This window comes from Ictidomys tridecemlineatus, chromosome 4 (genome assembly GCF_052094955.1).
Source record: "Ictidomys tridecemlineatus isolate mIctTri1 chromosome 4, mIctTri1.hap1, whole genome shotgun sequence".
NCBI lineage: Eukaryota > Metazoa > Chordata > Mammalia > Rodentia > Sciuridae > Ictidomys > Ictidomys tridecemlineatus.
In genome coordinates, this window is record NC_135480.1 from 184,025,006 (window position 1) to 184,049,157 (window position 24,152).

General features: G+C 40.2%; 1 protein-coding gene and 1 long non-coding RNA gene across 2 annotated transcripts in view; both read left to right on the forward strand.

The window, feature by feature from the left end:
• The first annotated feature begins 941 nt into the window (after positions 1-941).
• On the forward strand, positions 942-18,217 carry LOC144376911 (uncharacterized). The gene is made up of 3 exons (XR_013437261.1): positions 942-1,025; positions 5,708-5,778; positions 17,603-18,217. It is a non-coding gene; the product is annotated as an uncharacterized LOC144376911 (long non-coding RNA).
• A 4,723-nt stretch (positions 18,218-22,940) lies between these two features.
• Positions 22,941-24,152, forward strand: part of Tmem38b (transmembrane protein 38B) — a 53,288-nt gene continuing 52,076 nt past the window's right edge. Inside the window, exon 1 of the mRNA XM_005329736.4 lies at positions 22,941-23,179. Coding sequence (XP_005329793.1) covers positions 23,068-23,179 — 112 coding nt within the window. The 5' untranslated portion in view covers positions 22,941-23,067. The remainder of the gene's footprint in view (positions 23,180-24,152) is intronic.

Genomic DNA, 24,152 nt, shown 5'->3' on the forward strand with positions numbered 1-24,152 from the left:
ACCTTTTTTTGCGGGGGAGGGACAACCTTTAAAAATTATGTGCCTAAGTTTCTATTTCAGAGATATTTCCAACATTTATAAAATTATAATAGTAAGAGTAAGATTAATAGTAAGTGCTTACTATCTACCAGGTGCTAAACCAAGAGTGCCCAGTGGATCAGCTTATCTAACCTTCATAACAATATTATATTTTACATGTAATGTTAATTAATATTATATTAACATTATTATTCCCATTTCATAGATGAGTATGGAAGGGTAGCTCACTTGGCCAAGTTTGTACTGCAGAACCAGCATTTGATTCTGTTGTTTTCGACTCAATATCACTGCCTTGTATAAAGCCAGCCTGGCTTTTCACATCTTTATTTACATCAGAGTAATTAATTCCTTTTGACTTCAATCATTTTAATGGAAACTCATGGACCAGATACACTACCCAAATACTGCAATTGGGTAAAGATACAACATACTGCCTGGGGAAAAGAGACTGTGTTCAGAACCACCAGGCTGGGGTTAACATCGCAATGAGACTCCATAGTCACACTGAATGTGATGGCTGCCAGTGCAGCTGGTTAGTTCCATGGAATGGACTTGGTGAATTGTCATCAAGAAATAGTTTTGCGTTTTGTTTTGCTTTTCCAGTGATTGCCATCTACCATGCTCTAGTCTTCTCTTCCTGTCCCTTTATGGTATATTGAATTCAGGCCAGTTCAAAATGTCCATCTCATTCCATTCCCTTCTGCAGCCCAATCCTAGCTCCTCCACAATTCCTGGTTTTAGCTCCTCTGGAGTTGAGGAGGAAGGAGGGCTTAAGGAAATGCACCAACTGGTTTTTTATTCACTTGGTATGGATTGAATTCTTCTCTTTGCAATACTCAGTGTAGACATTTTGTTTCAATACTTGTTAATCATTTACAAGTCTCAGGTGTAAAAAGATTGGGAAACAGCATAGAATTAAGCCTCTTGGATTCAGCAAGACTACATTGCACAGTTTTCTGGCCATGGAGATCCTTTTGCACTTGGAGGTAAGTGGAGTGCTGTGCTGACACAGTTCACACCTGCTTTAGAAGCCAGAGAGCCTCAGTGCATTTTTTTATGTCTTTCATTAATACATAAAGATTTAATTTTACCTTATGATGTGCGGTGCACATTTGAATATGTGTGCCACAGGTTCTCTTTCCACCTATATATGGTACACTTGTGAGGGTACCATTACACCAGAAATTGTGCCTCTGAAGGGGATGTATAGATAGGCCACCACTTGGACTCCAGGTAGGCACTGCACAAAGAATCAGTTCTTAAGGAAATGTCAAACTTGAGACAATGGTGCTTGAACAATTCCTGGGAGGAGCTAGATAGAACCTTACAAGAGATTATTGAGTCTGTAAGGGTAGTGTCCTGAAATCTGCCAGCATTCTGCTTCCTCCTTCCAGTTAGAGTTTGGAAAAGAGAAACAGGTGGCCTCCGACCCTGTTTTCTGGTTTCCTCTAACATTCTGGTCAAGGCAGTGGAGATCATAGAAGATCTACCACCAGCTCCAAGTCCCACATGGAGAAGGAACCTGGAGAGAGCCTTAATCCAGGGGACTTGGGAGTGCCTCCCATCTCATTGTATGGCGTGGTAATGCTCCAATGGGACAGGCCCCAGCCATGCTCCCTCTTTGGCTTCTATTAGACTAAAGCTTTTAAGCAGTATGAGTAAAGCCAAAGTGCTCTCTGTCCCTGGATGAGCAGATTTTGAAAGACAAAGGGGAGCAGGCAGCTAAGGACAGAATAAAGAGTATTTGCCAAATTGGGACTGGCATCTTCTAAAAACCAGTTTTACTTTGGAGCCCTATGAAAATACATTTACAGAGGAAATATATTATAGAAATTTATAGAATACGGTTTGACTGGGCCGTATAGCTCACCGGTAGAACTCTTGTCTAGCATTTGAGAGGCCCTAGGTTTGATCCCCAGCACTACTATTGGGATGTAAAAATTAGCAAAACTTTAAAATCAAAAAATTTTCAAAATTGTCATCATTCCCCCCGCCCCATGTTCTTCTGTTTAAAAAATAGTAAAATCAGTGTCACCTGGTCAGGTAAAACATTGAAGTGGGTGAGCCAAATGTGTAAATATATAAGTTAAAATTTATATATTCTATTGTTTTTTTTTATTGGTTGTTCACTTCATAATTTATAAACATGGCAGTTGAACTGAGACCATTCTAATTTGAGTATACCTATATAACCACAAACAATTTGTTATAAGTATACTCAAATTAGAATGGTCTCAGTTCAACTGCTATGTTTATAAATTATGAAGTGTTTCAAAAATCTCTAACTTTTGATCCAAACCTGATGGTATACATCTGTGCCCTTGGTCCTACCTATGCAGAAGGCTGAGGCAGGAGGATTGCTTGAGCACAGGAGTTCTAGACCAGCCTGGGCAAAATGGCAAGATATTGATAAACACTGGAAAAATCCTGGTTTATCCTTTATTCATCCAATCTACTTCTACTTTTATTCATCAGTGGTTCTTTATGCAAATACAACTATGAGGTGTCTCTCAGTCTCTCTCTCTCTCTCTCTCTCTCTCTCTCTCTCTCTCTCTCTCTCTCTCTCTCTCTCTCTCTCTCTCTCTCTCTCTCTCTCTCTCTCTCTCTCGTGCTAGGAATTGCTTCCAGGGTCTCTTGCATGCTAGGCAAGTGCTCTGCCTCTGAGCTACATCCCCAGCCCTGTTTATCCCTCTTACTGTTATATTCTGGAGATCTTCTCAATTCACAGAGGACTTTCTTATTCTCTTTAACATCTATATGTATTACATCATGTATATCTGCATGTATTATATCTATATGTATTACATCATGGAGATGCACAATGTTAGCTAGTCCCTCATTAAGGGACTCTTGGGATGTTTCTGGTTTTGCTGATCCTAACAATGCTGCAATAAATATCCTTCAACACATTTGATTTCCAAGCTTGCAGGTGCTATACCTGTAAGCATGTGTATCTGTAAGATAGTGCTGTTTTAGCAGCAACATGAGCATTCTTCTTTAAACACAAATTCACCTACAAGTATGGTTGACAATTGCTGGAATACTTGCCAATCTGATAGGTGAAAATGTTATCTGACTGTATTTTGTTTCGTTTTAATATTTTTACTTGTAGATGGAAGCAATACTTTCATTTTATTTGTTTTTATGTGGTGCTGAGGATTAAACCCAGTGCCTCACACATGTGAAGCAAGCACTCTTCCATAGAGCCACAACCCTGACTATGGTTTTAATATGCATTTTTAAAAATTATGAATGAGCTGGCATCATATGTTTATGGTCATTTATAATTCTGTTTCTACAGACTGTTTTAGATGACTTTTGCCTTTATATCTATTGGGTTGTTGGCCTTTTTCTTTCTAGATTCTAGAAGTTCTTTATATATGAAGGATATAAACACTTTTTCTGTTATGTGAGTTATAAATATGTTTCCCCAGTATTTTATTTGTCCTGTGGTTTTATTTATACTTGTTTGCCATATATAAGATTTGATTTCACCCACATGTGTTGACACACATCTGTAATCCCAGCAACTGAAGAGGATGAGGCAAGAGGATTACTAGTTTGAGGCCAGTTTCAGCAATTTAGCAAGGTCCTGAACAACTTAGCGAGACCTGCTCAAAATAAAATAAAAATAAAAAGGAGTCTGGGAATATAGCTCAGTGGTTAAGTGCCCCTGGGTTAAATCCCCAGTAACAAAATAAAACAAAACAAAAAGCAAAACATAAAAATCCCCTCAAAGAATTTGATTTTAATGTAGTAAAATTTGTCTATTTTATGGTTCATATTTTGAGTCATATTTAGAAAGTTCCCATTCACTCTGAGACTTTTGTCCTTTTGGATTCTGGCTATTAGGCCTTGTCTTGAGGGAGACCAGAGTGGTTTATAAGGTCCAAACTTCTGGGGCACAGAAGGCAGGACAGTTTTTACTGGCCCCTCCCACAAATAAGGACCAGTTAGTAAATTTTAATGAGATATATAATATCAATATATTTCCATACATCATTTGATAAATCTGATTTGGTCAGAGTTTTCATATAGTGAAATTATGTTCCTCTTCTACATCTTGATCACGATAAAAAAATATCTGCTTAAAAGTCAGACTTTTTGCAAAGGAATTTTGGTAAAATCTATGTGGGAAGTCACAATATTAATTTATATAGGTGAGTGCCTTGTCTACTAAGGATGCCTTACTGCACTCCTTGCATGCCATATCCAGCTGCTCTATACAAGAGGATGTATGAAATGCAATGTTTCCACTGAAGCCTGAGGAAGATAAGGGCTGTTAGCGCTAATGAGCTTCCAAAGCTTTTTCCTGATCTGCTTCTTATTCTTTCCTCTAGATATGAGATTTCAAGATCCCCATCTCACACTTATGGTATTCTATATTCAACAGGCTCACCCTGGCTTTTAGCAGGTAGAAACTGTTTTCCTCTCTGCTTCACAGACTGAACTTCTTCCCCAGGCTCTAGACCTTCTGAACCAACCCTGCAGCATCTCTTTTGTTTCTCCCTGAGAGGCTGTGTGGCACTTGGCTCCAGGAGCAAAGATGCTCCATCACAGAAATTGAAAAGAATAGATGTACTGGTAAAACAACAGGGAAGAAAAAGTAGAGAAAACATAGCCAGTGGGACTAAAAAGCTCTGTGCACTGTGCTTGGGTATCATGGACACATGATGTGTGTGTATCTGAATATGGAAGGTTTCGGTTGGGAGGAAAGTCAAAGTACAAGCACCTCAAGCAAGGGTTGTTAATACTCATTGTGTGTCTGTTTTGGGTCAGATATTTTATAAATGCAATCTTTAATCTTTCTAACATATATTTATTGGAGGTTTTTGCTCCAGCTTACAATTTGGGGGACATGGTGGCTTAGAAGATTCTCAGAGACAAACCTGAGAGCACGCAGTTAGCAAAAAGGAAGGCTGGGCTCTGAACCTAGATCTGCTGGGCAGCAAAGGCCAAATTTATTTTACTATTTCTTCTGTCTTTAAGGACAAAAACTGTCTGTGAAAGAAATCTTCACTGCAGGCAGGCAATGATTGAAAACAATTTTTTTTTTTTTTCAAACCACAGAGTAATCTGCTTGGTGTTCTGGGTTTTCTATCAGATGAAGATTTGGTAATAGAAAAATTATCCAAAAGTAGTGATGGGTTCTGTTGTGCTCAGGTTTAAATTACCTTGACTGGCATTTAGGAAGATTGCTGAATAGAAAAGAGCCATCTCTACTTGGAGGTGACTCCTTTCCTTCTTTCCCAGACCTTAGATGTGAATCACATCATAAGTCAGTCCTCACAGAAGGCTTTCTGTTATTCCCATGGAGTTAGACACATTTAGATGTTCCCTGAGAATCATGTAAACTGTTGCATTTGGTGCTGGGTCCCCAGTAAGTGTATCTCAGTATTCCTTAAGATTTTTGGAAAGAAAAGTCTTTCTTCCACTAAGAATGACAAAAACAAAACCACTTGCTTGAAACTCAACATCTACAGTACACCTAAGGTTAGAGTCCCTTTTTTATTTTCAAAAATAGTGAAAACTTCAATTTTCCTCCAAACTGTCCATAGTCAAGAAAAGGGCAGTCAACAGTTGATTGTTGGGTTTGTCTTTTGTGGTGTTTAAGTACAAATTACCCGAAGGCCTAAAACCATCACCTAGCTTTCTTTTTCTTTTCCAGAAATAAAGGAAAGATACAGAAGTCCAATTCAGAAAGTGCTAAAATCAAACATCCAATGCACTTTGTTCCCTGTAAGTAAACCCCTTATCAGTCTCTTGCAGGGATTCTAAGATGTTATCTCAATAGATCAGATTATGGGGCTGACCACTCTCAATGCTGAGTAGGAATCAAACGGACATTCTCTTCTGTCAGCAACCCCGGCTTTGCCAATCCAGATAAATCAATTAATGGGATGCAGAGCTGCTGTCTTGCCTTTCTCTCTACCATGCTTACCTCCTGGAGCTCCCTGGACTCCTCAGTCCCTCTTTAATACCATCTGAGAGTCCTTATTTATAAGAGGGTTTGTGCAGGTGCAAGCATTCAGGCCAGGGGCACAGGAGCAATTGTTCCCCCTCCCCTCCCATGCTCCAGGCTCCCCTCTTTGTGAGACACTTTTCTTCTCTCTGCTTTTCAGACCAAAGACCCCTCAGCAGCTAATCTAATCGGATTATGTTAATTTGTACTTCATGAACCTAAACAGCATAACTAGATCTGCAGAGAGCTAAGGCCAGGAAGAGAGGGACAATGACTTTGTCAGTAAACCTACCCCCCAAAAGTGCAAGAAGAATGCAGGTCCTGTGTTCAGCCGCACAAAGCTGCTCCTCTGGGAAACCTACAGAGCTCTTGACAGTGTAGAGTGGCCGGCACCGGCTGCCCTCAGGAAGGAACAGGGTACCGCAAGGACCACAATGACAGGGCTGTTTTCCCCTGTTATAAAGTAAGGCTGCTTTTTTCTTTCCTTTCCCAATTTCCTTATATTTACCCTTTTGGCTAATCAACATATAAATTTGGAAGCTACAGCCAGTGTTACAATTCAACAAATATTAATTGGCAGATACTCTCTATTAAGGATGATGCTTACCAAGCCCTGGGATGCATGAGATTTTTGCTTTTGCCCTTCAGACTTGATACTTTGGTAGGGAAAGATTTTGTAGGGACAGAAGTTAGAAAAACCTCAATGAGGTGGTTACGATTCCTCAGCTTTGCTTACCTCTTGTTGGCTGACTCTGCTAGTCATCCTCCATGATTTGCCGGTTTTTTTTCTTTTTAATATTTATATTTTAGCTATAGGTGAACACAATATCTTTATTTTACATTTATGTGTGCTGAGGATTGAACCCGGTGCCTCACGCATACTAGGCCAGTGCTCCACTTCTTATTATGCTCGAATTCGGGACCCCCAAAAGACCACCAGAGACTCTTCCATGTAAGCAGCAAAGAGGTGTTTATTGCGAGCTAGCTGGGTCCTCTGCGTGCGCACACAGCAACTGGTGACGCTGAGAGGCCCCAAGCCCAGGGTTTGCAGCAGTTTTATGCACTCTTTGGGGAAGGCAGGGACTTCACATACATCATAGCATCTCTTAGCAAATCATCACACACTGCGGGAAAATCAAATAACAACTCTAAAACATGATTAGCACATTCACTGGCAGGAACAAGTTGGGTAGGGGTGATTGGTTACTACAAGAGGGGGATTCCTTTGAACTGATTGGTTTAGGCCACGAGGGATATATGTGCCAAACTACCTGGTTTCCCAACATGTTATCAACCACCATAAACTCCTGGGAGGGTCATCTGGCATCCCAGGTATTTTCCCTGTCTCATGCTGATTGGTGGCTGCTATGGGGTTGCTATGGGTCCTCACCTAGCCTGACTGAGTCAGGGACACCTGGCACAGCAGATCTCTCCTGTTATTTATAGATAAACAACTCAGCAGAGTGGACATGTGCCTAGGAGTGCTCTGTCGGTCTTTCCAAGGATAAGGATCATGCCCCCTTCCTTGGACATGCTTGGCTCTGAAGTAGAGGCTGGTTTCTCACCACATCCCCAGCCCTGCCACATATAGTTTTTAAAGTTAAGTTTGTATAAAGTTTTATAATTTATCAAAATATACACCATAAGTATATAACTTAATTTTGCTAACAGATTGTAAGATAAATTAGACAAGTATTTTCAACCCCCGCTTTCAAGCACTGACACTGAGACTCAGAGATGTTAAAGGGCTCACTTAACAAGAATCTTCCAGTTAAGCACTGGACTTTTGACTTCAGATCTAACATTCCCCCCTTTCCCAGCATGCTCCTCACAAAAGTCTGGAGGAGACCTTAGGACATCAACAACATTCTTTCACATCTAAGTAGGACTGTAATGTTTTAGACAAATAGCCTTTGAAAGGCCTTCATGCATTGTGATGTTGAAAAAGCCACTTTCAATTGTCAAATGGGTAGGAGAAAGTGTGTTAATGGAACAATCTAGACAAGTGTTCTGATAAACCTCAGCTCACTTTTAGCCTTGAACTTTCCAGTCACTATTCTTGTGTGTTTAGACCATTCAGCGCCTTCTTCTCTTGGTCAAGATACTAAAATAAACTCCCTGAACTGGAGTCTATCATCAGTCTGGAGTCTGACCCTGTTTGTTGTTAGGTTCTTACTCCCTAGGCTGATTGGCACTCAGCATTTCTGCTAATGAGCTTTTTTTTTTTTTTTTTTCTTTTCTTTGCAGTACTGGGAGTAGAATCCAGGGCTTTTTGGTGTGCAGGCACTCTACCACTGAGCCAAACTCCCAACCCCTTTCTAATTAGTTCCTAAACTGGTTTTTCCCTTGGGTAATAAAGCCTCAGCAGTTGGAGACATCTTCCCTGGAGATTGTCTGCCACACACCTGTCCCTGTTACAGCTTGCAGAGGAACAAGTCCCTCTCCTTTTCCAGAGCCCTTATTCCCTCTGGGACCTTTCATTGAGTTCCAGTTCCTGTTCTGAGAGACTCTTGTAATTCACAGTTCAATTAAGGAACTGAAAAGATTACCTATCCTAAAATTAATGCAAGATGGAAAACTTCTCAGTTGGGTGCTCACTCACTTCACCATGACCCCCTTCCTGCCACCCAGAAATAGGCTAAATGGGCAGCAGTGAACTTGCAACCATAATCAGTTCTCACCAAGAGAAGAAAAGAAAGGAGGATTTCATTTCTGCTCTTTCCTCCCCTCCTTAGAGCTAGAAAACATTTTTATAATCTCATAACCTCAGAGCCTGGTTGGGATGAAGAGTGGAATGTCAGAGTTAGAAGTAGATTTCAGATGAACCCAAATATTTTCTTACCATTTAAATGTCTTTATTCAACTTGTAATTGATTTGGGACTTTTTTGCTTATTTGCTTTTGTTTTTGTTTTGTTTAGTCTGAAAAGTTTTTCTTATTGGTATTACATTAATTTTCTTAGATGAATGACTATTCTGGGTCAATTTCAAAGTTTTGTTGCTAGTTTAATACTTAGCAATCTAAACAACAAAGAACACTTGAAAAACAGTTTGGATGCTAGTTTTCTGGCTTTGTTTTGCTGATGTAATGCTGCCTTGTCAGATTTCTGATGCTCTATCCACATCCCTTTGTCAAATTCTCATCATAAACGAAGGGTTAGGGGTTGGCAGATGTCAGTTGCAGTCTTGGGAGTTTGATAAGCTTCAAATTCCAAAACTGACTGAATTCTAATCAATTATCACAGACAGTTTTGTGAAAAGATGACTTCTTTATGAGAACAGTAGTGATAGAGTTTTTTTTTAAACCTAGAAGATTTAAAATTCTAATATATATATTTTTAAAACCTTGATGAATAGAAAGTGCTTATATTTGCATAAGGTTAGTAGTTTCATAAAACTTAATAGACATTAATATTAAGCTACAGAATTTATTACTGAATTTATTCTGGCAGTTTATTTCCCTTTGTGTCGTATACATGGAAAGATACCCCCTAAGTCAGAACCCGGTGATCACTGAATGCAGAATATGATGTGAATGATCCTCTCTACTCGAGTTATACAGCATTATAGTCTCTAAGAGCTGCTACTATTAAAATGAGCATAATAGGGGGCTGGGGATGTGGCTCAAGCGGTAGCGCACTCGCCTAGCATGTGTGCGGCCCGGGTTCGATCCTCAGCAGCACCATATACCAACAAAGATGTTGTGTCTGCCGAGAACTAAGAAAATAAATAAATGTTAAAATTCAAAAAATAAAATAAAATAAAATAAAATGAGCATAATAAAAACAAACTAATCATGAAAAAGGAGTTATATATGAGGTAGAGTTATATATGAGGTTATATATGAGCAGGATGCCAAAAGCCAAGTCCAAATAGCTTTGGGTGTTTTGCCTAGGATCAGTTTCTAAGGTAGCACAATGGAAATGACCAAAGGCAAATGAAATGTAAGAATCAAAGTTCATTGTCACATCTGGGATTAAAGCCAGAGAGAGCAAACAAACAGAAAAGACAAGATGGTTATCAGATCCAGTGGTTTGGTGTTGTTGGGGCTTGGAACACAATACCCCAAACTATGGCACTTTGGCATAGTGTGCACTATGAATTAAAGGAGGTTGAACGGCCTTAGAAGCAAATCTCAGCTATGGTTTGGATATAGTGTCCCCCGCAAAGCTCATGTGTGAGATGATTCAAGAATTCGGTTATAAGAGCAGATATATATATAATCAGCAGATTTGTTATTCTCAAATTTGGGACCCCCAAAAGACCACCAGAGACCAAGATCGATGTAAGCAGCAAAGAGGTGTTTATTGCGAGCTAGTTCCGTCCTCCGCGCGCACACAGCAATTGGTGATGCTGAGAGGCCCCAAGCCCAGGGTTTGCAGCAGTTTTATACACTATAGGTAGGCAGGGACTTCACATACATCCTAGTATCTCTTAAAAAATCATCACACACCGCGGGAAAATCATAAAACAACTCTAAAACATGATTAGCACATTCACTGGCAGGAACAAGTGGAGGATTCGTTTGAGCTAATTGGTTTAGGCCACGAGGGATATACGTGCTAAACTACATGGTTTCCTAACATGTTATCAACCACCATAAACTACTGGCATCCCAGGTATTTTCCTTGTCTCATGCTGATTGGTGGCTGCTATGGGGTTGCCATGGGTCCTCATCTAGCCTGACTGAGTCAGGGACACCTGGCACAGCAGATCTCTCCTGTTATTTGTAGATAAACAACTCAGCAGGGTGGATATGTGCCTAGGAGTGCTCTGTGGGTCTTTCCAAGGACAAAGGTCATGCCCCTTCCTTGGACAGGCTTTGCTCTGAGGTAGAAGCTGGTTTTTCAGATTAATCCACTAATATGAATTAACTGGGCGGTAACTGTAGGTAGGTAGGTAGTGGCTGGAGGAAGTAAGCTTTTAGGATTTATGTTTTGTCCCTGATGAGCAGACAGTGCCCTCTCTCTTCTCTCTCTCTCTCTCTCTCTCTCTCTCTCTCTCTCTCTCTCTCTCTCTCTCTCTCCTTTCTTGTTTCCATGTCCTGAGCTGGTATCCTCTGTATACTCTTCCCCTATGATGTTCTGCCTCACCTCCAGCTCAGAGCTATGAAGTAGGCTGTCTAAGACTGAGACCTCTGAAACTGTGAGTACCATATAAACTTTTCCTTCTTGATGTTGCTTCTGTCAGGTCTTTTGGCCATAGTGATGAAAAACTGAAACGAACTCTCTGACCTTCACCTACACTTCTGTCTCTTGTCCCTCTTCCTTTGCCAAAGTGAATTATAGAAACCAGAATTCTTCCACAAGAAACCATAACCCCTTTCCCTAGAGCAAGGCATAAAATGTAAAAAGGTCAGTCCTCCTCTCCCTTGAAGGTTTCCATTCCAGAAGAATCATACATTTCTGGAGAAAGGAATACTGCACAGAGAAGAAGAGTCAGAATTGACAAGTTTTGCTGGATATCCCCAACCAAGTCCATTATCACTAGATTGTACCTTCAGCCCAATCACATTTCTGTACAGCAGACCATTCTTCATAAGCATAAAAACAGTTTTCCCTGGGCCTTTGGATCTTCTTTTCTGAAGGTTCTCATGTCACATAAAACTTGATTAAATTTGTTCAGCATTTCTCTCATTAGTCTGTCTTTTGTTATAGAGGTTATGTTGGCCATGATCTCTATGATGGATGAGGAAAGGTCTCACAGCTACAATGTATTCAAGTTTCTTATAAAGACATGGGGTCCCATCTCTGTGATTGTCTCATCATTCACAAAGACCCAACTTTATGAACTGATGTGCAATCCCACCCTTTCCTCTAACCCTATGCCAGCTCTCCAGTCTGAGTAGTGGCTGGTCTTTAAACTGTGGGAAGGTGGATGTGTAAGGATGCCATACATCTGAGGTATTGCAGAATCTGGCAGCAAGTTTTTAGTTTCACTTTTTGACCATTTCCCCAACCTTCAATTGCTGTCCACTAAACACTGTGATTGCTCTGATACCAGCGGGAATCCTTGAGCACTTCACCGTTCTGAAGAATAGAAAAGATTATCTGCTTTTTGAGCCTAGCCTTTGGTAGTTACATGGGTCATGGAACAGAGGCTCATGATATACCAATGGATATAGCAATGTGCCTTAGAGAGCTCCTAAAATAATGCTATAGGAAGGCATGTGTAGGATATCTAGGCCAAGCTCTTGTAGTTAGATAAATAAACAGGATCCAGCCATCCCACTTCTCAGTTTATACCCAAAGGACTTAAAATCAGCATATTACAGTGACACAGTCACACCAATGTTTATAGCAGTTCAACTCACAATAGCTGAACTACGAAACTAACCTAGGTACCCTTCAACAGATGAATGGATAAAGAAAATGTGGTATATACACACAATGGAATATTAGTCAGCTTTAAAAAAGGATGAAATTATGGTATTTGCTGGTAAATGGATGGAGCTAGAGAATATCATGCTTAATGAAATAAGCCAATCACCAAAAACCAAAGCTGAAGGTTTTCTTTGATATGTGGATGCTTATTCACAATAAGAGGGAATGCTAGGAAAGAACAGAGTTACTTTACATTAGGGGAGTGAAGGGAGGGAGGGAGTATGGGGTAGGAAAGATAGTAGAATGAATCAGACAGACATTATTTACCCTATGTACCTATATTACTTCATGACTAATGGGATTCTACATCATGTATAACCAGAAGAATGAGAAATTATACTCCAATTATGTATGATGAATCATAGTGCATTCTACTCTCATGTAAAAGTAATTAGAACAAACTAAAAAATTAAAAAAAAAAATAAACAGGAGCATGAAAAGTAGATTGCTCTAAAGAATAGTCCATCAAATAATGGTTAACTTGCCTGCACGAGAATTGTTCTTCTACTTAATTTAAAAGGAAATTTTTGTATTCATTCATCAACTTGGACTTGGGCTTTTAGGAGACATTTGTTACAAGACTTATAGAGCCCAGAACCGGTTGGCTTCAAGTGTCTCCATTTAGCGGGGTGGTGGGTACACTGTGAAATAAGATCTGGGAGAATATCTATTACTTAGTGGCCAAATTTTCTGCCATGTGATTTGCTAGACACCTCCTAAAAGAAATCCCCTGCTTGAACTGCAGGGAGGGCAGGCAAACCATTGTGGTTTACAAAAACAGCCCCAGCGCTTGCCTAGCAGGCATGAGGTCCTGGGTTCGATCCCTGGCACCGTATAAAAATAAAAACAAATGAAATAAAGGTACTAGGTCATCTACAACTTAAAATATATATATGGCTCTAACTCTACTCCATTTGCCACTTGGCTCGTTCTCAGACTCTCTTCACTTCTCTGACTCAGGTGAGCAGTTCAGCCTCTGAGAACTTCTACAATGCCATGCATTTCCTGCTACTCTGCCACTTCTTATGTTATACAATCACTTGTCTTTGCGCTACTAGAGCAAAGATTTCTGAGAGTCTTGAGGTGTTCTTCATCTGGACCAAAGGTTGGTTAGGCACATGAACCAGCCTTTTGGAATCTCCCCTCAAATATTTCACAGGAGTCCATTGTAGGCAGTGAAGGTGGAGGTCATATAACCACTGAACCATTTGCCGTGCCACTTCTCCTGAATGGCAGTCTCTAAGGGAATTGACGCGTTTTCATCTCTATCCTCATGACCAAGCAGCCAGTGGAGAATAACTGTTCAATGAATTGTGAGCTGGTTTTAAGGAATCCTTGCCTCCCAGGCCTGAGTTCTGAAGAGATTACACATATTAGCTCCTAGCCAGGCCCTTCCAGACATGTCTAGAGCTCAAATTATATGTTTGCTCAAGCAAAAACACCAGAGAAGAACCTTACTCCTGTTTAGATGAAAATGTTTTTCCCTTTCAGGAAGAAGAGGAGAGCCCTTGGCATTGCACAGGTTGAAGAATCTAGAGGCAATATGGGATTTGATACTCTCCTGTACTTTGTAAACAGCACTGCCCCCTGAGATGAAAAACAAAAAGAAAGAAAAAAGCAATTGACACTAAAAATTGATCATCCCTAAAGCCTTAGATTACTGGCACTTAAAGACAAGCCACAGGCTGATTATTATTAACCTCATCTACCTAGAGGGAGTTATTTGAGAAACAGACTCCAGGAGAGTACAGAACTAAGGAAATTACCTATAGTTTAGCTATTGTGTCTCAGGGTTCCAGAAGAAATATCTGACTGAGCCAATGACATAACAATGCCTTCGGTTACATTACAAACCATATATGATTTAGGATAGGCTCTTACCCTCCATTCACTATGCTACTCCCTGGACAAACAGAAAAACCTAGTTTGTTCGAAGATCTCATCTCTCCTCTCATGAATTTTTTTGAAATATAAAGTTTTTTAAAAGTCAAGTATATATATTTTGAAGTTATATATATAAACAGCACAAGTCAAAAAGTATCAATGTATGAATTTTTACAGAGTGAACCCACCGACATTATGACACAGAACCAAAGGTGCAGAATCCCGCTTCTGCCTCCAGGAACAGCCACAATCCTGACTTCTAGTTCCAAAGACTAATTTTGTCTTTTTTTTTTTTTTTTTTTGTACCAGAGATTGAGTCCAGAGGAACTTAACCACCGAGCCACATACCCAGCCCATTTTTATACTTTAGTTAGAGACAGAGTCTTGCTGAATTGTTCAGGATCTCGCTAAGTTGCTGAGGCTGGCTTTGAACTCGTGATCAGCCTCCATAGCTGCTGGGATTACAGGTGTGTGTCACCGCTCCCAGCTTAGTTTTGTCTATTTTTTTAACTCTTTGTAGATGGGATCACACAGAATGTTTCTTTTTAAATCTCTAGCTTCTTTATTTTAACATTAAGTTTGTGAGATTCATGGATGTTGAGGTAGGTAACATCATATCATTCAATCTCATGGATTATTGTGGGGTATATATATTACTTTTGATGACCCTTTGGGATTGTTTTGTTTGAGGACATTATAAACAGTGCTGTCGTGAACATTTATGTCAACGTTTTTGGTGAACAAATGCCCCTTTAGGATTGGAATGGTTAGATAAGAGAATATGTATATGTTCACCTTTAGCAGGTAGTCCAGTTTTCCAAAATAGTTGTACCAATTTATACTCTCACCAATAGTGTAAGTGTAAAGGTCAGGCGAGCGTCGGAGGAAGAGACCACCAAGAGACTGTCTCATGCAACAGCAAAGAGTTTATTGGGGTCCAGCATGCTGGGGCTCAGAGCTCACTTCAATAGAGCAAAGAGCCCTGAGAACAGCTTAAGCAGAGCTTACATACTTTCCTTGGAGAGGGCAGGGAGGGAAGTTCATTGACGGGTCAGGGCCAGTGGGCGGTTTGCCTGCAACCCAGGGAGGGAGTGCATTCTGCAGTTTGGCAGTTGGGGACAGCACATTCTGGGAACAAGATTAGCAAACAGTTCTCAAGATTATTAACCTTTCATAAGAATTCAAGTTGTTTTATATTTCACCAGTATTTGGTATTATTTTCTTTATTTGAGCCATTTTGAAAACCTACCTTACTATAGTTTTGATTTTCATTTTCATGAGGACTTCTGAAGTTAAACACCTCTTTGTGTGTTTGTTGGTTTTTTGAATATCCTTTGTTTTTTTTTTTTTTTTTTCTTGTAGCGCTGGGGATGGAACCCAGGGTCTTATGCAGCTAAGGCCTCTAATGCTGAGCTGTACCCCCAGCCTTTATATACTCTTTTGTGAAATTCCTGTTAAAGTCTTCTGCTTATTTTTGTATTGAGATTTCTTAAAAATTGATTATATTTTATTAGCTTATATGATTACTTTATATTTTCTGGGTAAGGGTCCTTTGCTGGAGAGAGTATGTTCGTATGCATATACATATATATATGTATGTGGACTTCTATTTTGTGCTTGTCTTTTTGCTCTCTTAATAACGTCTTTTGATAATTGGAAGTTCTTAATTTTAAGGCAATACTGTTTATGGATTTTATTTTTCTCCTAGGGCTCAGCTTTTTGTGAGCAGGCATCTTGAGTTGGCTCAACTTTTTACCTGTCTGCGAGAAATCCTTATTTGGACCCTGCCAAACTATCATCAGTAGTTTTTTATGGCCCAAAACTTGTCACTGCAGTGTCTTCTTGCTTTGTTGGCTTGAATTTATCTTATCTGATCCTTCTTTGCTGGTGACATTTGATTTTGTTCTGCTTCAGCCAGCAGACTATCCCTTTTCTGTCCTTAGGCTGGATTTCTTTGTCTCGGCTCTGATCTAACTGACCAAACTTTCCAACCACCCACTCCAAGTAGCCAGTCTCCATCTCCTTCAGGTCTAATTTTATCCTCAGCTTCTCTCTGGATATGGATTTGCAGCACCTGTTGGCCTAGTTGTCCTAACCTCAGTCTAGCAGGGAACATCCCCTTCTTTAGAAGACACCCTGCCTAACCCTTTCTTTACTTTGGCATCTCCAAGTTAGGTGAATTTAGAGGCTCAGAGGCCCTGTCAAAGATTTTTCTGCACTGAGGTAGTTTTATTTCATCATAAGTGACTTCCAGCTGAGAGAATATGAAAACATCCTCCTGATGATGCATATTCTGATATTTGGATACTTGATGAATCTCTTGAGGTCAGATTCCTTTTGTTTGCTCAAATATCAGGTGTACCTTGTGTTCTCATGACTGGTGTGTTGGTGGAATCAAGCCTCCTCCACAAATCACTGACATTTTATGGGTTCTCAGGCAAATAATGTGCATTTTTTTTTCAAACCTCATCCACCAACTCTGTTTTCTAATCTCTGTTCTTTTCGTCTTCTGGTGTAACAAGATGAGAATGACATTTCAAAAATTCCAGTTAGAACCTCTAAGATAAAAGATGTTACTTCCACATTCTAAAAAGAGAGAGTCGACTGTCTATGTGGGACTCAATAAAAGATAACAACTGGTCTAGAGAACTTCACTTTCAACAAATAGCTCAAGTGGTCAAAAAATTGAAAGGGAATTTATGGAATGAATTCAGAGAGCAGAGTTCTTTGCTTTTCTATTTTTCTCTCTAGGAGGAAATATGTGCTTCCCTCCCCCCAGCCAATTCAGACTACGGAAAACAGATGGAGGATTATTTTCTCTCATAACAGAACATCTGAGAGACATAACTGATAAATTTAGTTATCTGCGATTTTCTCCCATAGTCATAAGATGGCTATCCCTGTTTAGGGCTGGAAAAGGACCAATGTCAAGGGTATGGGGTCTCTTTTTATTAGGGATGTCACTTTTTTTCATTGATCATTCTGTTCTTTCACCATTACCATTCTGTCTTTCCAGCTTTATAATTCACCTTGAGGTCGACTAGTGTTAAGCCTCCCGTTCTCCACTTTGTTTTAGGAAGGACAACAGCAGAACTATAGATGTGCATTCGTCATCTTATGGTGTCAGCCATGAGTGTAGATGTCAAGAAACCTTGCTCTGTGGAGGTCCAGGGCATAGATGAGTCAGCAGCGGGGGCTTGCCATAAACGATATCAATAGCCCAAACAACAAAACAAAAAACCCAGACTCAAAAACTATAACCAACACTTGCCAGCTAGAAAATCTTTGTTCCTTTTCTCTTACTCTCCTTGACCTTTGTTCCTTTTCTCACCACAGGGAACATGGAAGATAGAAGGGGCAAAAGATGAAGAAAGATTGGAAAACTTCATCTACTTTTCCCCCCACTGAAAGTCTCTGTGACTAAACACTTTGTAGCTACTTGGGAAGATGAGGCAAGAAGATTGCAATGTGGAGGCCAGCCTGGGCAAGTCAGTGAGACCCTAATTCAAAAACAAACAAACAAAACCCAACAAAACAAAACAACAACAACAACAAAGGGGAAGAGCTGGGGATGTAGCTCAATGGTAGAACACTTGTCCAGTGTTCTATCTCCAGTAGCACAAACCAAAGCAAACCAAAATAAAACAAAACAAAAAAGAAAGTCTTTAAAGAGATAGACTAGTAGCTGGTAGGAATCGAGAAGTTCCAAATCAGATGGAAGATTGACATTTTAACTATGTTGAATGTTTTTTTTTTCTCCTTTTAAAATATCTTAAGTGATAACAAAGCAATGAGATCTGCTGAGATAATGTTAAAAGGACAGGATGACATTACCAATTATTACCAAGTTGTCTTCCTAGCTCTCAAGTGTTGGAAGGACTTTTCCTTGCTATAGGGAAGCTGGATGTGTCAGGAAATTTTAGAAGTATTTCTACAATTTTACAAGGAAAATTTTAGAAGTATTTAGATTTGTTGAAAAGGAGAAAATCCAGTTGGTGTACTTAGGCTAGACTGGTTGTAACATAATAAATAAATTATAGTCTGTTGTTGACTGTGTTTATGACTTCTCTATGGCCATTAAAATTGGTTAAATAAAATAATTATACTGCACACCTCTTGGGATGTCTGCGTGGCTCCTTGCTTTCTCAGGAAATTGTGCTGGTACTTAGGGATGTTTCAGATACAAATCATGTGGTCCAGCCTCCCATCAGAGCTGATTAACCAGAAGAGGGCATCTGTCCCATTCAAGGGCAGGCAGGGTCTCTTCTGTTAGTACTGAACAAGGGGACCCAGAGGCTGAGGGATGTTGGCATTGAGTATCATCAGTGACCATGCCCACCTGCTGCTGCTGGCCCCAGAAATTCTCTGTTTCTTCCTCTTCTTGGTAGTTATTGCTCACCTCTTCTCTGCTTTCATGAAATTCCCTGGTAGCCTTTCAGTATATCCTTCACTTGGCTTAAGTGTCTCAGAATGGTTTTCTATTACTTGTACTCCAAGGTACATTTTTTTTTTTAAGTCATTAACCTGTAGTGTCAGAAAATAGGCAGCTATGGCACTGGTAAGTGACTGCAGTGTTGGCAGTCCTTGCAATGATGAAACAGGCTTTTAATTAGGCAAACTTGCACTTGTTGCACATGGGGAACATTTTTGTTTTGTTTTGGTACCAGGGATTGAAGTCAGGGACACTCTACCACTAAACCACATCCTAGCCTTATTTTACATTTTTATTCAGAGACTGTTCCAATGAGTTGCTTATTGCATTGCTTTTGCTGAGTCTGGTTTTGAACTTGTGATCCTCCTGCCTCAGCCTCCAGAGCTGCTGGGATTACAGGTGTGCGCCACTGCATCTGATATTTTATTGTTTAATTTAAAATTTTTAAAATATTTTTGGTACCAGGGATTAACCCCCAGGGCTGTTTACCACTGAGCCACATTCCTGACTCTTCTTATTTTTTTATTTTGAGACAGGGTCTTGCCAAGTTGCTTTAGAGCTTTGCTAAATTGCTGAGGCTGGTTTCCAATTTAGGATCTTCTTATCTCAGCCTCCTGAGCCTCTGGTATTAGAAGCGTGCTCCACGGTGCCCAGATTGTTTAATTGTTTTTATTAGAGGAGTAAATGATTTTTATAGAAAAAGATTTTAGTTCCATTGTAAAAAATAAGTGTAAAAAAATAAGTCATATTCCATTGTAAAAAATAAGTCATATTTGCCAAGACACAATGTCAAAGGCACTATTGTTAGATACACACTGAATCTAATGAGTTGAATGCATTCTATAATAACCAATATCCAATAAGTGTTGGTTTATCACTTAAACCTCACGAGACAGTATTTCACTGTACTGACTAAATGCAGTGGATATTTTGAGAGGAACTGGTGCTCTCTAGTTAATTATCCTTGACAATCCTGAATATTATAAAGTTTGAACTCAAAGTACACATATTCTCCTTATATACCATACAATATAATTGGATACAGTTTAGGGATCATACATACAGTGTAGTTATCAAGTGCCTATCAAAATATCTTTAGAATGAAAATGCCCAACCAGAATACCAAAGTTTAGAAGTGCAATTGATTGTTTTAATATGACCCTTATTAGTCATGGATTCTTCATGTCTTTTAAAAAGTTATTGTTGTAGATTTCCTAAAATGAAAGGCATGCCACTCAGTGGATGGGAAGCATTATTGCAGGAAAGAAATGGCCAAGATTACATTTATGATACTGAAGTTAGGACTTTGCCATTTGAGCCAGGGACATGGATGAGCAAACTAAAGAAGGGATATGAGAGTTGCTCTAGAATTAACCTGATGATTAATATTAGTGGCATAACCACAAAGTTTGTATTAATAGAGGCACACACTGCTGAAGGAAGCATTTATTCATTTATAACTTAGTTCTGAGCCAGGGATGATTTTGTGCCCTTCCCCCTGCCCACTCTGGGGACATTTGGCAATGTCTAGAGATATTTTTGGCTGTCATAACTGGTGTGTGTGTGTACTCGTGCATGTCCACATTACTGGCATTTAGTGCTAAGGATTCTGCTAAATATCCTATAATGCATAGGATGGCCCCCTACAACAAAGAATCCTTCAGCCCAAAACGTCAACAGTGAGGCCTCTGAGAAACCTAGCTTATAAAAATTAGTTTTACATGTTTTTGAACTCAAAAGTAGTTCAAATAGATCTTGTCAGAATTCTTTAACAGATATTAATACAATTAGACCAGTTTTGTTTCCTAATGAATAAATTATACTATATAATTTGGATTCATTTTATCAGCAGTAAGTATTCAATTTTGTAAACTAATTTCAGAATTCAGGAAAGTTTAAATTTTCACATGTAATTTCCTCACATCTTGCCTTTCCTCATTGATTCAAAGTTCTCCCTCCTTCTATTCCCCATTTTTTCCTACTCTGCCCCATTTCATTAGTCTAGATGCCAAAAGCAAATATGATAAGCAAATTTAAAATATGGATAGAATCTGTCTTTTTGTGATATCACTATTTCCTTTTCTTTATATCTTTTCTAAAAATAAACTTTAGGCAGAAGTACCCAAGCTTATTTCTACAGTATTGAAATGATCAAATTACTTGTAGACTCTGATATGATTAATTCCTTTCTGTTGGAATTGATTTGTTTTAAGGTGACTAAAATGCTTGATTTACTGTCTTAAAAATAATCTTGGCCACGAGCCCTAGTGCATACTTGTAATCCTAGCTGGATGCTGAGGAAGGAGAATAGCAAGTCCAAGGCCAGCCTGGGCACTTTAATGAGATACTGTCTCAAAAAAACAAACCAAGCCAAACCAAACCAAAAAAGGGGCTGAGGATGTAAGTCAGTGAAAAACAAAAACAAACAAACAAATAAACAAAACAACTTTGGTATTTTACACTGCTGCCCTACTGGTTTTAATAACAAATTATACCCCGGAATGATACCAAACAGACACTTGTCTTAGAGATGTAAGGATATTTTATATAATTCTTTCTTATAAGTTCAAGGATGAAACATATTTTGTGAAATTTAAGACTGTTAAAGTATTTAAAAAATTAGGAAATAATATCCAAGTTCTTCCTCTAAATTCACTATAATTCCAAAGAAGGCAACCTATGAAAAGAATAGAAAGACTTGTTTTAAACATAAAGGTATAAATAAATACAGGTTTTTCTTCTTATTATTTAGTCTTATTAGAAAGCATGCTACAGTTTTAAAAAACTTTCTCTTGGGTGGGGATGTGGCTCAAGTGCCTGGTATGCGGGGCGCTGGATTCAATGCTCAGCACCACATAAAAATAAAATAAAGGTGTTGTATCCCCAGAAAACTAAAAAATAAATATTAAAAAAATTCTCTCTCTCTCTCTAAAAAACAACAACAACAAAAAACTTTCTCTATAGGAACTTCCTTAAAAACCACAGATGAAAAGTATTTTAACAAGTCTACTCTTCCATGATAAGTAATAAAATGTAGAAATCTGTTCCAATTTTCCTGTTTTAAACATTGAGTGTTCATGATAGTGCTTCTGACATCTGGGAGAATGCTTGGTTTAGAACAGGCATGCAAAAAAATTGTTAAATAATTTTAAATCAATGGTTAAATATTTAGATAAAAATAAAAAACCAAGGAGAGTTTCTCTTCCAGCACATACTCCCACGCGGCTGTTACCTACCTAGCAGCTGATAGATAGTCTTTGTATTTTCATTTTCCTAGTGCCAACATGATCTGTTGGCATGTCAAATAAAACGTGCCAAACTCGACTTTTCTTTTTACCCTGATCACTCCTTCCTAGTTCTCTTTGCGATCATAATGTTATTGCTCATTCCTCCTTCCCTTGACAAATTATGCTTCTTTTGCTGACTTTACAGGTGGAGATGACCAGCCCTATTCTGCTCCTACAGCACCTGGGCCTCTATTCCTGCTGCTCTTGGCTTCCACTATCTTTTTCTTGGATGGGTGAAGATTCTCGGATTTTCCCTGTCTCTAGTGTTCTCACCAAATTTCTTCCCTTGTTGCCTTACTCTACCTCCATCCTCCGCAAAACAACCCGGGTCTGCACAATGGTTAAGAATAAAGGATTCTGACTGTGATAGGCCTGAGCGTAATGTAGCGATTAATCTGAGGTTTAATTATAGGGCCAAATCACTTGTTTTACTGCCTGCTGCTCAAGGACTTAACTTCTTTTTCAACCTCTCTTCTCACTTCGTTGTCTGACAAAATACCTCCCTCCTTCACATAACTTCCAGATCCCCCCCAGCTTTTAAAGTACAACTCTTTTTGTCACTCAGCCTCTTCTCTGGAATCTTTCTCTCACGAACTTTGACTATTTTCTTGCGTTAAAAACATTTTTTTTTCCCTGTTGGGAAAGAGCAACTTTCAAAAGACTAGAATGTTGTTTTATTTTGTATATCTAATAAGTCACAATGTGACTTGCAATGGGATTGCTCAATAAAAGGTGAATGACATCAGTTAACATAAAGAAATGTGACCCTGAGCGTCTCCCCAGAGGGCCTAGCTTCGCTCATCTGCGCTTTCTCTCGAGCCTGGCACGGTCAGGTTCAGCACTAAAAGGACACTGAACCCTTATTAGGAGAATAAGGCAGCCGGCTCGCCGCGTTCCCGCGCCTGAGACTCCCGGACGCGCAGCCCCGCCCCTCGGCGCGCCGCCTCGGGCTCCAGGGCGCACGCGCAGGCGCTAGCTGGAGCGGCGGGCGCGCGGCCGCGGCCGTCCCCTCCCCCACTCCCACTTCGCCGGAGGGGAATCCGTCACCGCGGCTGCTCAGGCCGCCGCGGTCGGTAGTAGCCATGGACTCTTCGTGGGAGGATCTGACGCTGGCCTTCTCCCGCACGTCCATGTTCCCCTTTTTTGACATCGCCCACTATCTGGTGTCCGTGATGGCGCTGAAGCACCGGCCGGGTGAGTGTGGGCGCTGCGGACCCGCCCCCTCAGCTTCCAGTCGCGGGGATGACGGCCTCGGTCCAGGGACAACCGGGAGCCGCTGTCCAGGAAGGATCCGGTAGTCTAGTGGGAGGGCGCCCTGAAACTGCCTGGCTGACCCCCCCTTTAGTACAGAAGGGAAACTGAGGCCGGGAGGGCGGAGGCCGGGTACTAGACATGGAGGCTGGGCTCCGCTTCCGTGGCTTGCGGGGTTGGCGGGGCTCCGGGGCCGGTGCGGAAGCCGCTGCCGCGCGGTCGGTCTCCTGGTGGTACCAGCGCTTCCCTGGACGGTGTTTCAAAGTCACCGGACAGCTAAGCTCCCAGTCCCCGCACGTCTCCGACCTCGCCTCCGGGAGTAAACAGGTGGTCCTTGCCTGTTGGGAAAGTTGTGCAAACACGTGAGCCGCAGGCCTCCCCGGGGTGGGCACACCAAAGTTGCCCTTAATGCGGTGTCCTCCTTGACACCTGCTCAGCACGTTAGGATGACTGCCAGAAACCAGTTGATTCCTGTTTTCATTGTCACCAGTGATTTTTGTACAAATGAGAGTCGCTGGACATCTGGTTTGGCACGACTCTGTGCAGTGAGGATGTGGTCTTGTGGTTTGAAGACCTTTGGAGCTGTTAACCAAGGAGCAGTATTTCTATTTTCTATCTTACATTCAGGATATTTGCTCCTATATTGCTTTACTTTTGTTGTTATTCCACCTTCCCTTTATGTTTTGTGCATCTCTTCTTTCAAGAGGCCGAGCATTTCTGTCCATTTTCCATGTGTTCATACCATCTTTAATCCGCCTTGTTCTACAAATAGTTGATGAGTGAAGATTTGAGGCTGATGCTGTATCTCTCCTAGGTATTACTGGTTGTCTCAATTTTTGGAACTTAGAGTATTTTTTTTTAAACTTATAAAAGTTATAAAAGTTTTTTTAAACTTATAAAAGTTTGTAACTCAGTC